Source organism: Schistocerca piceifrons, chromosome 1 (assembly GCF_021461385.2).
Source record: "Schistocerca piceifrons isolate TAMUIC-IGC-003096 chromosome 1, iqSchPice1.1, whole genome shotgun sequence".
Classification (NCBI taxonomy): Eukaryota; Metazoa; Arthropoda; class Insecta; order Orthoptera; family Acrididae; genus Schistocerca; species Schistocerca piceifrons.
The window spans coordinates 277584566-277601773 of record NC_060138.1 but is presented as its reverse complement, the minus strand read 5'-3'; the positions used below and the strand labels follow the sequence as shown (position 1 = coordinate 277601773).

General features: G+C 38.4%; 1 protein-coding gene across 3 annotated transcripts in view; it reads right to left on the bottom strand.

Moving 5' to 3' along the window:
- LOC124789319 (progestin and adipoQ receptor family member 4) overlaps positions 1–17208 on the bottom strand; it is a 184014-nt gene that overhangs the window by 74796 nt on the left and 92010 nt on the right. For all 3 annotated transcript variants that reach the window (XM_047256638.1, XM_047256645.1, XM_047256652.1), the window contains exon 2: positions 1736–1954. In XM_047256638.1, the coding sequence (XP_047112594.1) occupies positions 1736–1954 (219 nt within the window). The remainder of the gene's footprint in view (positions 1–1735; positions 1955–17208) is intronic.

The window sequence follows — 17208 nt, the reverse complement described above, 5'->3', positions numbered from 1 at the left end:
AAGAAAAGAATAGAAGCTTTCAAAATGTGCTGCTACAGAAGAATGCTGAAGATTAGATGAATAGATCACGCAGCTAATCAGGAGGTACTGAGTAGAATTGGGGAGAAGAGGAATTTTTGGCACAACTTGGCTAGAAGAAGGGATTGGTTGGTAGGACATATTCTGAGGCATCACGGGATCACCAATTTAGTATTCGAGGGAAGTGTGGAGGGTAAAAATCATAGAGGGAGACCAAGACATGAATACACTAAGCAGTTTCAGAAGGATGTAGGTTGCAGTATATATTTTGAGATGAAGAGGCTTGCACAGGATAGAGTAGCACAGAGAGCTGCATCAAACCAGTCTCTGCACTGAAGACCACCACCAACAACAACATAAAACATATTATTGCTCTATCTACAGCTGTGCCGTAAAGGACAGCCAGTTTCATGACAAACTCCATGATGGGCTGTTCTGCATTCAGCTTCATGCCATCACATCCCAACAGTTCACATCACCCCATTACACCAATATGATTCTGTATGTATTCTCAAGCAAAGGAAAATCCAGGATAGAATAATAACAGTATTATGAAGAGGTTAGATTGCTACTCACCATACAGTGGAAATGCTGAGTTGCAGACAGGCACAACAAAAAGGCTACTAAACATGTAGCCTTTTGCACAGAAGCCCTTCTCCTGAAATAGACAACATACACACACATTCATGCAAGCACAGCTCACACACACATGGCCACTATCTTGGACTGTTGAGGCCAGAATGTGCAGTCCTGCCTTGGTAGCCAGAGACAGTGGTCATGTGGGTGTGAGCTTCATTTACATGAGTGTGTGTTTGTAAGTTACCTATTTCAGAAGAAGGCATTCTGGCTGAAAGCTTACTTGTTTAGTAGTCTTTTTGTTATGCCTGTCTGTGACTCGAAACCTCTGCTGTATTGTGAGTAGCAATCTATCCTTTCCATATGTGTTCTTTCAAGAGTGGATCTGCAGCTGAACATCCATCATGGGTTATAACTATCAAGGAGTCTGCCTTTGATCTTGATGGTGCAAAGCTTTGTGACCACTGTGGTGTGCCATTTTACATTTGGTGTTCATGTTGCAAGTTAATGGTTTGTTTTGATATTTCTTGAATGCTGATGATGTCCATTTTGTGAAGTGGAATATATACATCCCACAGAAGGTTGATCTCTATACCTCCCAGACATCCATTTTCTGTCATTCTCATGATGCACATGGTGAGTCATTAACAGCTAGTATTTTTCGTATCATAATTGTTAACACAAAACTTTTCAAATGAGTCTTACTAAATACCGAACTAGTGACCTCACCCTCAAGAGGTCCCTTGTGAGCCCTTAGATGTGTTTAATCTTCCCAGGTATAATATGTGGAGTAACTTTTCCTTAATTCCTCTGCATATTTCCAACCTTTTCTTAGCCCCTTTCCCAGCCAATAATCTCCTGGATTTGGTAATTGTTCTGTTGATTATGTGTATGCCCTGTTTTAATTGCTTTTGCTTTAGAGTGGTTAAGTTGGCATCACCACATCAAGGAGTACATATATTGTTAGTGTGTTTCTTTATTACAACACACACAGTGTTTAAATTTTACTTCTGTTTCTCAATTCTTTGCCACTGTAAAGCCTATTACCACATTGTGTGTGTGTATGTGTGTGTGTGTGTGTGTGTGTGTGTGTTAGGAATTTATGTGCTACTTGCTATAAAGTATATTTACAAGGACATACCAATGCTCTGGCTAATCCAGATACCAAGCATATCAAGTTGTAGTAGCCGGTAATATATTTTCTCCCCATGTTCCAGGTTCATGAACAGATGATAAATAAAGCTGCCAATCCATGGGCAGCCAGCTCCCAAAAGGTGACACCAAGACAAAAAGTATGAGTCCACTTCATTCCATGGGATAAGATCTGGCCATGACACGATAATGTACAGGATTGGTGCACCTGAAAAAATGCATTATTGAATGAATTTCATGGACTTCTTATATGCCTTCAAATCCAACATTAAGTTTATACAACACTGACAAATTCAGAAATGCTTTGCAACTGCTAAATACATATGGGAATTGGATATATATCCTAATCTGGGGGATTCTTGGGAATTACGTCAGCACACAAATTATGACTCCTCACTGTGACTTTGTCCACTTTGACAGTTTGGAACTAGGTTATAGTAAATCATACAGAGTATGAATGAAAATAATCTCAGAACATTCTTGACTGATTTATTTCAAATTTTTACATGATACTATAATAATTTGGATGGAAATTGGCTATGTATTTTCTTACACAACACTGTATAAGTTTTCTGTTAAAACCAACTGGGAAGAAGAAAATCTGTGCTACACTCTGCAAATGATATATGGTATTGTATTCTTTCCCATAGCTAGTTGTAACTATTAAAGCAGAACATTTAAACATTAGACAAATTGTTTGTCCCATATAAATTGTTTCTCCATATATATTATTTCAAACAAAAATTGTATACACAACAATGTACTGTTAATTTTCTCATTTGCAACCAGCTTTAACAGGAAGCGTGTACATTAGGGAAGTTGTATTTATGGATTATTGACTTATGATTAGAATACTACTGCACAATTTGAACCATCCAAAACTTTGTAATGTTACCTATTCGCAAATTAAAACTAGGAAAAATAATGTAATTGAAGCTACTGTCCTCACAGATCCAGTTTGGTGATATCCATAACATATTGTCAAGAAATATCTGCGAAACACATAGCATAATGGGTAAAACAGCTGTATGAGGAAAATTGGTTAATTCTGAATTTCAAGGGCTTTTTGGTTGTATGTCAAGTTACGAAACAAATTATGGGACAGGATTCCTAGCCTGTATTTACCTTCTGGAGCCAACATGTGTAGTAATACCAATAGATATCTGTGTAAAAGTAATGCATACACATTACCTATCTTCCACAACTAATACTATGTCGAGTCACATTAGTGTGACCACTGCCTGTGTTTGATGTCAGTGTGCAACAACCACTCACAGATGGCAGGTGATAGCACTACAGTTGACAGTATATCAAACGGGATCCTGGAAAACAGTGCAGTCATTGTCATATTGCAAACTGCGACTTATCTGACATCCAAGAGCATATGATCATTGGCTTGTGGACTAACATTGGAAGCATTTCTAAAAGAATTAAGTTTGCAGACTATTTGCTTGTCATCATAGTTAAAGCATATCATGTGTAACAAAATGGTGCTATCCAAAACTGGTGGCAATGTAACTGCGGTGCACCATGGATCATAGATGACAGTGGTGAACAGTGGATGTGGTCTGGGGAATGTTTTTTATGGCATTACGTGGATGATCTTGTCATTCTGGAAGGTTTGGTGGATCAACACAAGACTGCATCTATCCTTGGCAACATGTCCATGCTTACATGCAGTTTGCTTTTCCTCAGCAAAATGGCACCTATCAGCAGGACAATGCAAAGTGTCACACAGCTTGTAGTGTTAGTACATGGTTTGAACAGCACCAGGATGTGTTTACCATACTGTCCTGGTCACCAGACACCCAAGATTTAAAACGAATCAAGAATCTGTGGGACCACATTGATCAGAATTTTTGTCACATGGAAATCTAGCATAGCTGGTCATGCAATGGAGTTAACATGGCTCCACATCCCTGTTGGAACCTTTCAGAACCTCAGCAACTCTCTTCCTGCATGTCTCACTACATGCACGTCTACCTCCCCCTGTGGTCTTTAACTGATCTGCCCTTCCTTTTTAATATTCCCCAACATACTACATTCTTCTCCCTGAAGAAGGAATTATTAGTTCTGAGTGCTAGGTAGCATGTCGGTCTACTATGCAATTTTCCTCCTGAAGTTACATATTGCCTAGGAATCCTGTCTCACAAGTTATTAGTTTTCTCAACTGAATTTTCCTCTGTTTCATTATGAAGTTGTGTATGTTATTACATGAAAATCTTCCCTGAAAAGAAATCATACAATGACAATATGAGCACTTAATTCAAAGATGATCAGCACACCTTATATTTTCTTTTAATTCTGCTCCTCTCAGATAGGTTATGGCATACCGTTTCGGTACCAGAGATGATGGAGCTTCTGAGTACTATTATACTGTGTGGCTTCTTCCACTCTATACCTAGTGAGTTACTATAATACAAACAATTTCCAAAATTTGGTGTTAGCTTCATTAGTTTGGATTATCCCAAGATTGTAATGAGGAATGTTAAATTTACAACTATGGAAAAAAAATGTTTTACAACTATAGAATGATTATTTTTCAGGTAATAATACTATCAGTGCTGTGGTACTCAAAAACTTCCAACACAATTATGTTTTCATATCCACAAATGATTATAGGTAGTCTGTTGCAAACATCCCTGTGATACACCTGTATGATTAATATCCCAATTCTGAAAATGACGTTCTATTGTGTACATGTACACTCCCCAGGTTAATATGCACTCTGAATCCTTGAATAACCAGTAAGATCCATGATGTGAGATAAATTTTAATATATATATATATATATATATATATATATATATTTTTACTCCTAAAGCAACAATGCAATGTATGTTGTAGATGTACCAGGATCATTTTCTCCTTTCTGTTTTATTTAAGATGGAGTGCAGTAAAAGTAACTGTTAGCAATCTTCTGTATAGGACCCAATTTTGTGATTTTACTCAGACACAAAGAAGATAACTAGAAGTCAGTTTATATACACAAATATAGATAAATACACTTAGGTGGTTTCAAGACGAACGTTTACACTAGCGTACCAAATATGAACACTGCAGTGCCAGTGTATCTCACAAAGACAATGTAAAATATGGAGAACAACAAAGAACATCTTCCACTTAAGGCAAACAATGCCTTTTAATAACTATTTATAAATACAGAATCACAAATATGTCCGACCCCGGTAGCTGAGTGGTTAGTGCGACAGAATGTCAATCCTAAGGGCTCACATTTGATTTCCAGCTGGGTCGGAGATTTTCTCTGCTCAGGGACTGGGTGTTGTATTGTACTACTCATCATCATTTCATCCCCATTGATGTGCAAGTTGCCAAAGTGGCGTGAAATCTTAAGACTTGCACCCGGCGAACAGTCTACCCGACACGAGGCGCTAGTCACATCACAGATATCTTTGACCCTGGCCTCCATTTCTCCTTCGCATAGCTGCTTACTTTTTTGTGAAACCAGTGATAAGTCAATGCTACATCAAGAGTAGCACTCTTAAGTATTGTCCAATTTTATTTATAAAATATATCATATCTCTAAAAGGCGTACAAATTCGAAATCAGTACTTTCAGAAGTGTCTTATCACTTACTCCTGTTTCAGTGGTCCTTGTGTCTTTTTGGTCATATCATATCCTGTAGCAGCAAAATTACTGGCTTCAGATTCAAGTAAATTACATATCCCATTCACCTTCTGCTAGCTTTCTTCAATGCTGCGTCTTGCCAGATGCTCAATAAAAAATAATTCTTTGGTTAAATACTTTGTTAATTGTTTTCACATACCTTGCCACCTCTTAAGTTTCTACAATACCACAGCAAAGTAGCAGCAAGGGCTTCATTATTGAATATGAACGAATTGGTAGGTGGAAGTTGTGTGGCCGAAGTGCAGACTCTGACCAAATGACATTGTAGAAATGACACTGTGACAACAATGTACGTCACTGGCCAAAGGTAAGGCTTCCTCTCATAGGCGGAAGATAGGAATAGGAGGGTTGGGAGAAATCACCTACCTCTCCCGGTAAATTATGAAACAGTCTCCCTTTCTTTTCACTTACTTTTTGTGCCCCCTCTGTGCCTGTGTCCTTGGCGGACATCAATCTTGCCACCCACTTGGTACAGCCCTGACCATGATTGGATTGATGGAAAACAGTTGCCGCTGAAGTGAGCTTCCAATGGAAACAACGTGTTGTTACAAGGTCGACATCAACTAATAGGGTTTGTAACAATGGGTAGATCATTTACAGAGCACCAAATCAGTCGCCATTTCAGTGTTGCACAACAGTTGGTGAGCAGGCATAGCATACTGAACCATCATCTTTCAGAACACACCACCAACTCTACTTGCCAACTATTACAGTGCACATCAGGGGTGACTGCAGGATTTTGTATCAGTAGTGGCTAGACATTTTCCCTATACATGTGGTTTAGGAATTTTGAGGACCAAGCTACCAGTATATAATTATATTAAAACCTGTTTTTACAATCCTATATTTTACATTTTCCCGCCATTTGCGTAATTTTCAGTTTTTCCCATCATAAGTCCTAGTCTCTCAATTAACTGTTTTCCTCCCATTAAAAATTTCATGTGGATTACATTATCTACATTTTGTGCTAATTCATCTCTACCACAAGCTTCAACATTTCAGTTCCAACTTCATTTATGGTTTCTCAAGACTTGTGCAATTTATGACGTACTTTACACATGTTTTGTACAATTTTTACATCATGCTGTTGGTGTTTTGAGTCACAAAAATTGGAACCCTGCAGTTATAGATCCCTTTTCATGTTCATAAACAAAGTGACTTCTCATTAGCAACTGCCACCACCACCACCACCTCTCCCCACCTTCTGCAGGCACCCCTGGAGCACAGAGAATGTAATGGGGGCATGAATACCACCATGGAACAAGGTTGTCTAATCCTTGGTACCCTGTGATGGGAGGATATGAGTATGTCAGAAACCACATGAGGACATTGTTCAGGTAGGTGGTGGGAATTTACATTCGATGAAAATTAATGAGGGCTCTGATACATCCGCCATCTCACCTGCAAAGAATATACGATGTACCATATGGTACCGTTCATTCATCAACAGAGCATCATAGTGTCATAGGCAACTTGAAGATACAGGAAACTAATGCACCACTTTTTCACTCCCAAAAATTGTGAGTGGCAGAAAGGCTTAAGGATCACTTAACAGTCTTACACATGCATACTCCTCCACCTCCTCCATGAAAATGTCACTTGGCCTTAGTTGTATTGAACACGTCTGTGCCACAATCAAGTGGAATATGTGTAATACAGAATGAGTTCCAGCCAATCTCCATGCATCGTGGTGGCAGTTGTATAGTCATGTAATAAAATGGATCACCAATGTTATCGCTGTCTCCTGAAGATCAAGCTATGACTTGTCACTATATTCAAGGCGAAAGTGGGTGCTGCACACTGCTAGGTATGTGTGTCCAAATTACCTGCTAATGGGTGTACTGAAAGGTGAAGGTGTTAGGGAAAGAAAACATTAAAGGAGGACTAAGGATTAATTGATTAGTTTCACTAAATATGATATAATGTTAAATAATTATTTTTTGCTTGTTTGACAGTATGAGTGGAGTATCATGTGGCAGTTCACTTTCAGCAGCAATAAAAATGTTGCGAATATCCAGCTGATTTCTTTAGCATTGACTATAACCACATTGTCCACCATCAAACACAGAAAATGAATTAGTTTATGATATTCCACTTTATTACTTCTTGGTTTTGGCTACCCTAGCAATGTGCCATGGTACTGTGAATTAAATGTGTATCATGGCTGCAGACGAATGGGGTGGTTATAATTAAAGTGCAACTACTCACGGAGGTCCTGGGCAGGCTGTAATTACAGTGTCCAGTGGAGGCTGTAATTATAGTATGGCAATGAAACTTGATAGATGTGCTGATGCATTAATGTGGAACCACCAATTTACCCTGGAAAAAATTCGTTCCACTTTTGGCCAATAGGTGAAAATCTGGCTCTATAAAGCATCTCATTGATGTCTGCAGTACTCCTACTGAACAAACTGTGTAATGCTTTCTCACTTGTTTGTCCTTTTCTGTCCACCTCTTTTCCTAATCCAATATACAGGGTGATTATCATTCAAGTTAAATTTTCAAAACACTGTAGAAATAACAACACTGGTCAGAATGATGTCAAATTGCAAGGGAATATTATCAGAGAAGGGGGAAAACGTATGGCAGAAGAAAAAAAATAATGTGAAAATTGATCAATAGATGGCACTGCATGTGTCAGAATACATAAATGAAAACACATGGCATGCGCACGACCACTGAAGTTGGCATAAACATGCCAGGTGCTTCTGGTCCTGTTATCTGTATTGTCACTGGTTAAGTGTTATGAGTGTCTTTTGCACAACCATGTCATTACAGTTCTCCAACAGCATGGATGTGTGGATGGTATCATTTTTCCTCTTCCTCCTTTCATGCCTGCAACATTCACCATGACTTTCTCAATGCAGGATTGCACTCTACTTGTAAAGCTGTAATACAAGAATGATGACAGTGCACATGTCACTTGCAGAAGTTCCGAACACTGAAGGGTTTGAAAAAAAGGCATTGGTCTGATGATTGCCATGGATCTGGAGAAAATTATTTGGAAATTCAAAAATATGGGTTCTTTTGGTGAGCAACATGGTAGAGGGAGGAAACAAATTGATTTGACATCAGTGGAAGCAGTGGCCATAGCAATGCAGGGAGGAGAAGAGTGGTAGTGTGCAAATGTGTAGTGCACGGAGAATTGTCCAAACATTGGACATAAGCATGAGCACTGTGCATAAAATCCAATGAAACATCCTTCTTTCCTATCCATTCAAAATTACCCATTTGCACAAGTTGCTTCCTGTTGACCTGCTTCAGAATTTCTTGCTCACATGGAAGTGGACAATGATTGGCCATGGAAGATTTTGTGGACAGACAAATCCCACTTCCATATTACAGGATATGTCAATACACAGAATTGTCAAGTATGGGCAATGGAAAATCCACATGCAAATCAACCAGAACCAGTTTATCCTGAAAAAGTCACTGTGTGATGCGGGTTTATGGCATCATTTATCATAGTGCCAAATTTTTCAAAGAGACATGTGCTTCCAGTCCTGTTACCTGTACTGTCACTGGTGAGTACTATGAGCGTCTTTCACACAACCATGTCATTCCAGTTCTCCAACAGCGTGGATGTGTAGATGGTATCATTTTTATGCAAGATGGCACACCGCCGCACATTGCAAATCCAGTTAAGCATCTGCTGAAGTGCCATTTCAGAAATGCTAGAATTATCAGCCACCATTTCCCTGCAGTGTGGCTGTCCTGATCATTTGACCTTAATCCATGTGACTTCTGGCTGTGGGGCTATCTGAAAGGTGTTGTGTTCAGTGTTCCAACTGCAAACATAGCTACATTGAAGGCACGTATTGCACAACACATTCTGAATGTGACCCCGGAAACATTTTGATCAGTTGTGGAACATACTGTTTCTCAATTTCAACTTGTTGCAGAAAACGGTGGACAGCATATTGAACATGTTTTGAGCCAGTGTATTTACTTATATTTGTGTATATAAATCGACTTCTAGTTATCTTCTTTGTGTCTGAATAAATTCACATGTGTTTGATAAATTCCCATCTAAAACCTACGTGCAGAAACTTAATGTAAAATTTAAATATATTTCTTGTGTTAATTGTATCAAACCTCGGGTGTGAATCATGGTATATTATTTTCATTAGCTGCGTGCTGAAAAAACGTATTTCCTGCTGTAGCAGCAGTTGTAATCAACATTTGCACTTTGCACTATTTCAATAGTAGTACCGGTATGTTGCTTCGAAAAAAATGTTTCATTCAAAATTTAAATGTGTATTTATGCAAATAAATGTATACTTTCAAAGAATTTTCAAGTGTTGTGTATATCATATTTCATACTAAATCGGTGCTTGTAATTTACAGTTACTGTAGCACATATTATAACTAACATGTCAAGTCAAACCCAGTTTTGAGTTTCAACAAGGGTCTACAGTGCCTGCATTTTCGTGAATTTTCAAGTTTGTTAGCGACCATAATCACAAGAAAGTTTCAGGAAATCAGTAGTTTTCAGCTTAGGTCTTTCTGTTGCCTTAACAGAAACTTTTTTATGCATATGAATTGCTTCAGTCCTTCGACACAATTAGTAGCAGTTCTAGTTTAACAGGTTTAGTTTATTTTAAAATTTTTGTTTACTGTTGTGTAAAACCCCACATCAGCCACAATGCAGACCCACTGTGAATGCCATTCTTAACCACAGGATGAGTTGGTTGATTTATGTAAGCAGCTATGAACCGCCCTGACTACTGTCAAACAATTGGAAGTAGCTCTGACTGAGTGTTTGAGGTTCCAGCGAGTCATTTATCACAAATACTGAAAGTATCTCAAGTATTGTCCTCTCCTACAGATACTGTTCTCTCTGCAGGAAGTAATGGACCTACCACTACTTATCTACTTGATCATGGGCAGCTTGTCAGTGACAGGGCTAGGTGCCTTGAACAAGGGAGCCAGGGACCCTAACCAACAAGTTTGAGGTGCCATCTTCCAATTAAACTGAAAATAAGCCAGTGCGATTCCCCTCACTTGTTAGGAAATCTGCTTTACCCATGTCAAGGGGAGGCAAAGGCAAAAGAGTAGATGTTTAAAACTGTGAGCTTTCAGTATCCTCACATGTCGAATTATGGCAATTTTGATACCATTTTATTTATCTTTCCAGTTATTCACATTGCTGGTGAGTGACAGTTTATATCTGACAGACATGTGTCCAACAATGAATGCTGGCAGCCCTGGCACAGACCACACAGTCTGAATATTGAGTTCATGGAGTTAAGTAGTTAATTCTATAATAACTGTCAATTAAGTTAATATTAAACCACAAGGAAGTTAATTAGAGTCTATTTGATATTATCTATTGAAGGTTTCACTCGTTTCAAAGTAGTTCTGGGGAAAAAAAAGAAAAAAAAAAAAAAAAAAAAAAAAAAGTAACCTAAGGGCCAGTTTCCACGTACTTTAGACATAGGTTCACATACAAATTTAAGACATTTGCGTAAGTATTAAGTGAAGAATTTAGATTGTTTTCATTACAAATATACTTAGTAATGCCACATCTACTCGGGAATTAAAAGTTTTAATCTCTATCTTTTAATTTCTTTCAGAACATATAAAGTCCATTCGTGCATATGTGATCTTAGTACTAATTTTTTGGTGTATACAAATTTTGAATTTTAATGCTAGTTTAAGTGCATTATATTAATAGTATACACATATATTAGCATTCCACATAACGTGAGTGCCTCTTGTGATCTGTAGTTAACAGAATATTACTATAATATGTATATAATAATGTAAACAACCATGAGTGAGAAGTATTTGTGCTGCCATAGGAAAATTACATCTGGGGTTCTATACCACTATTGTGAAAGATGGTTACAATTTGGGGGGGGGGGGGAGGAGGAATGTAGTGGCATGGGAATTGGGGAAGTAAATGAGTCTCTTCCATGGTATTGCAGAATATGTCCAAATGATAGAAAATAGTTGAACAGGAAGGGAACATTAGAGGCCTTTAGGCTGAACTGGATAGTGCTAGGGAGGACCTGATGAGGCCAATAAATTTGCCTTGCTACCTCAGTTAACTAAGGAAGAGGCTCAGGTAGATGTAAGTGTAGTCATCACTCAACAGACTTTCACTAGGAAACCAACTGTTTCAAAAAAATAGAAAAGAGGAGAAAGTTCTGTTGTTAGGTAGTAGCCATGGAAGAGGTGTGGGCCAGATCTATCAGAAAAAATTAGGTGACAGGTACCAAGTCACAATTTTTTTCAAGCCCAATGCATGTCTTAGCCAAGTGACAGAGGATGTAGGATCATTGTGCAAGGGTTTTAAGAAGCAGGAGTATGTTGTGGTAGTGGGTGGAGTGGGAAACAGTATTGAGAGGGATCAGGACTACAATATTGAGTTTGACGTGGTAAAAATAACACCTGCAATGAACCATACAAATGTTGGCTTGGTTCCTGCTTTCATGCAGTATGACTGGCACCAACTGAACAGCTCTGTCAGTAGGGTCAATATGGAGCTCGATCCTCTGCTTTGGGTGGCTACTTTGTCAGGCATAGGTTTGGTTCCTGTTGATGATATTTGTAGGTGGGACTTCACAAGACATGGCCTGCCTCAAACTGGAAAAGGAAGGGTAAATAGGCTGGTTGATAGCAAAATCCTTAAAGGGAGCACTGAAACTCTTGAGAGGACCTCCTTTTTAGGCTAAGATCAGTGTACAATGATTCGACAGACGGCAGGTACTAGAAATGTTCAACTATCACAAGATTCTCATAAAAGTAGGAAAAATAATGTTAGTGTCACAAGACACTGTAAAAGCACAGTGAAAAATGTTAGTACATTGTACCACAATATCAGGGGATTAAAAAACAAAGTAGATGAGGTTCTTGTTTGTTAGGAGATTTAGAAACTCGGGGTGAAACAGATGTGCTATGCCTGTCTGAACATCATACAATCACAGATATGGGAAAGGTAAGTGTAGGTGGATATAAGCTTTCAGCACATGTAAGTAGACACGAGAGGAGGAATTGCCATAAAGTGAAAAATTTAGAAACTAAAATTTTTTGTGTAGAGCAGCATATGGATCCATGTATGTGTGATCTTAAACTAAATAATTGTACTTTTATCATTCTAGCCATGTATAAGTCTCCATTGGCAACTTTTCAGCTATTTTTTAACAGCTTGGATTCTTTGTTGTGTTATCTGTCAGACAGAGGGAAGCAAATCATTGTTTATGGGGATTTCAATGTAGATTTTCTGAAAGTGTCTGATAGCTTGCCCTTGAAGTATTACTTGGTTCTTTCAATTTGATGTCAGTTATTGATTTTCCTGCCCAAGTGGTACAGGAAAGCAGCACCCTGATAGATAATGTTTTCATAGACCAAGATAAATTTAATCAAATAAAGAAATTTCATGCTAAGAATGGTCTGTCTGATCATGATGCACAGGTAGTTACAGTATATAACATAGCTTCATATAGTAATGCAAAACAGTTCTCCAAAATAGTATATTCAATTAACAATTCAACAATTTAAAATTTTATGGAAAGCTTGCAACAGTTAAATTGGCATGAGGTGTACTGGGAACCTGATCCTAATTTAAAATTTAACCTGTTTCACGATACCTTTGTGAGTATATTTGAAAGCAGTTTGCCTAAGTAAACAGTGGAATATAATTGTAAAAAAAACCATCTAAAAAGCCAGGGCCTACTAAAGGCATAACAATATCCTGTAAACAGAATCGGTATATTGAAGATGCAATACCTATGTAACTTGATAAAATTGAAATTCAACCCACCTCTCCTACTGAAATTAGGAAAATAATAAATTCACTCAAAAGTAAAAGCTGACATGCAATTGACGATATTTCGAACAGAGTACAAAAAACTTGTTTCCAACAGATAAATAGGATTCTCAGCCACATATGCAGTAGCTCATTGATGCAGGACTTTTTCCAGATAGACTGAAATATGTTATTGTTAAACCATTGCATAAAGAAGGGGATAGGTCTGAAGCTAACAGCTACAACCCAATCTCACTTCTGACAGCTTTATCAAAAATATCTGGAAAAGTAATGTATTCAAGAATAGTATCAAATATTTATAAAAATGAAATACTAACAAAATGTCAAATTGGTTTTCAGGAAGGCTCTTCAACAGAAAATGCTATACATGCTTTCACTGATCAAATATTAAATGCTTTGAATAACTGAACTTCATCCATTGGGATATTCTGTGACCTCTCAAAGGCTTTTGACAGTGCTAATCATGAATTTCTTCTAGATATCCTTTAATATTGTGGAACGAGTGGGACAGTGCACAAATGGTTTATCTCATATTTAACTGGAAGAATGCAGATGGTAGAAATGAACAGTACAGGTAGTCTGTCAAAATCGCCAGAGTCCTCTAACTGGGGAGATATCAAGAATGGTGTCACACAGGATTCAGTCTTGGGTCTCTTATTATCCTTAATATATATTAATGACTTCCTACTGTATATTCATGAAGATTGCAAAGCTAGTTCTTTTTGCTGATGATACAAGTATAGAAATCACAACCAACAGACAAGAATCAGCTGACAAAATTGTATTTAACGTCTTTCAGAAAATTATTAAGCTGTTATGTGTAAATGGACTCTCACAAAATTTTGAGGAAACACAGCATATACAATTCTGTACAGCAAATGACATAACACCATTGATAAATATAGACTATGAACAGAAGTCTGTTGCTAAGGAAGAATATTCAAAATTTCTGGGTGAATGCACTGATCAGAAATTGAGCTGGAAGAAAGACATTGATGATTTGCTGAAACTGTTAGGTTCAAATACTTATGCTATCAGGGTTATTGCAAATTTTGGTGATAAACATGACAGTAAATTAGCCTACTATGCCTATTTTCATTCACTGTTTTCATATGGCATCATATTTTGGGGTAATTCATCATCAAGAGAAAAAGTATTCATTGCACAAAAGTGCATCCCCTATTTCACCCCCTTTGGGTTCAGTTTCCAAAAAAACTGAAACACGCATTTTTTTATTTGTAACCGTGAAGTCAAACACCAACGTTCATAGATGTAGCCTTAAAAATACTTTGGTAGTTCTTTAATAATGATATATTTAAAAAAAAAAACCTTTCGTCCTCTTTTTCACTCCCTTAGAATTCGAGTTTCGAAAAAGCGCGGGTATTTTACTGCAGTCTATTGACATTAGCATAGCGATGTGGAGCTGTGATGCATTTCCAGATACTGTTATCTGTTGTAGCGAACAACGCCTAAGAGAGAAATCGATAACATCGCGAACAAAACAATCGCGTTAACTGTTTCCGTTTGTCTGTGGTCTCAATACGTATTCTAATCTTTTAGGAGACATGACTGGAAGTGACGTCATGATTACTTCATCAACTTATAATACATATACGGCGGTTTGTAGGGCTAGAGTAAAAGTTGCGTGCATTAGTCTTATCTTGCAAGTCCTTAAACTTCCTGAACTTCGATCTCCCAATAGATTTATCTTCCACCAAGCCACGAGAATCATGGAATCCTTTACACGTCCCCTCTTGAGAATAATTATGTTTATTCTTGGTACACGGTTATTGACCAAAGACCTGCAAATCCGAATCAGTTCCCGAAACGTCGTATGCAAGTGATAAATAATTGTAGATAAGATTGACATAGACGGCCGCGCGGGATTAGCCGAGCGGTCTGCGGCGCTGCAGTCATGGACTGTGCGGCTGGTCCCGGCGGAGGTTCGAGTCCTCCCTCGGGCATGGGTGTGTGTGTTTGTCCTTACGATACTTGAGGTTAAGTAGTGTGTAAGCTTAGGGACTGATGACTTTAGCAGTTAAGTCCCATAAGATTTCACACACATTTGAACATTTTTTTGACATAGACGGGTAAACATCAGGTTATGCACCATTTCCAGTGTGAAGTACATACTATAGAACATCTCTATAAGTACCAAGAATCGTTTCATGATATTTTCCATGGTTTACCTTGTTATTTCGTACTGGCAGCTCCGATTTTCGGTGCCCTTCTTCACTTAACACGGGAGGAAATTGAGCAGAGTAATATATTATTTCAACCATAGTAAACATTATGAAGCAAGTGATGTGTGGTCTGCATCAGTTGGAAACATGTTTATGTATGTGTAAATATTATCCATTATTTCCTACGTAGCCCACACTTCTGTTTTACATTGCTTTAATCTTTAACCAACGCGTTGAGTAGCTTCACCAAATCGGAGAGGTATTTCCCGTGTGTTTAAGTTTCTTGACCGTTGTTAGACTGGTGGTGAAAGGGACTCCTTTGATCACTCCCCTTTTCCGAGGTTGTTTGTTGGTAATCAAGTGTGCATGGGACGAGTGACTCGAAATCGAGTGTATGGCACTCGGCTGAAATTTGAAAGCGGTCACGAGACACCCCTCGCGCGCTAATTCTGCGCCACTATATTGGATTCATCATATTTCGGTTGTTTCTGTATTATAACATGCGTGTAGTGACATACTGACATTTTAAGGCAAAGGCGCAATGGAGGTGTATCACTCTAGGTCGATTTATTATAATTAAATGCCAATTAATGGTACATCTTTTGAAAACGTTCTAAGAAAATTTAGTATAACTAGTTTTAAAGGAGCAATTTTCGTGTGTTTCCTGTGGTCGTGTGATTAAAGACGGGCTATTGTAGAGACAGGGTTTGAAACTACGTAGACGCTGTGTTTTCTTTTTCTCATCTTCGCATTTGTAACACATTCTGGGAGTTTCTTATTAACGTAGCAGAAGTATGTTCTGCAATATTCGATGTTAACTGTACGTAAGAGTGTGCTCTTTCAGCAATGAGTTCCTTCCATTTTGTGATTTAATTCTGATTAGAAAACGAAAGATGGAATCGCTGTGAGTGAAACGACCAGCAATGACATTTATATTCCTTCTTGTCACAAATATCTGACTGTCTTTTTCAATTATACCGCGGTATCTAGTGGTGTAGTTGACCAGGAACCTCAGAGAACAGCTTAAATTGCTGCACGTAAAACGAGGGGCAATAATTTTTATAGACTTGCTCGCCAATAGTACAGGGTGATTCAAAAAGAATACCACAACTTTAGGAATTTAAAACTCTGCAACGACAAAAGGCAGAGCTAAGCATTATCTGTCGGCGAATTAAGGGAGCTATAAAGTTTCATTTAGTTGTACATTTGTTCGCTTGAGGCGCTGTTGACTAGGCGTTTAGCTCAAATGGAAACAGATGAATCTTTCGTTTAAAAGATTGTGTTTAGTGATGAAGCAACTTTCCACACTAACGGGAAAGTCAACCGTCACAATGTCTGTATATGGGGCACTGAGAATCCGCGGGAAACAACTCAGTATGAACGTGACTCGCCTAAGGTGAACGTTTTCTGTGCCATTTCAGCCAATAAAGTTTTTGGTCCCTTTTTCTTCGAAGGTGCTACTGTAACTGGACTACAGTATCTGGAGATGTTAGAGAATTGGCTGTTCCCTCAGCTCGAACAAGAAGCACAACAATTCATATTTCAGCAGGATGGAGCGCCACCACATTGGCACTTATCTGTCCGTAACTACCTGAACGTCAACTACCCGAGGCGATGGATCGGCCGCCAGGCAGCCCGTGACAGAGCACTTCATCACTGGCCTCCAAGAAGCCCTGATCTTACCCCCTGCGATTTTTTATTATGGGGGTATGTTAAGGATATGGTGTTTCGGCCACCTCTCCCAGCCACCATTGATGATTTGAAACGAGAAATAACAGCAGCTATCCTAACTGTTACGCCTGATATGCTACAGAGAGTGTGGAACGAGTTGGAGTATCGGGTTGATATTGCTCGAGT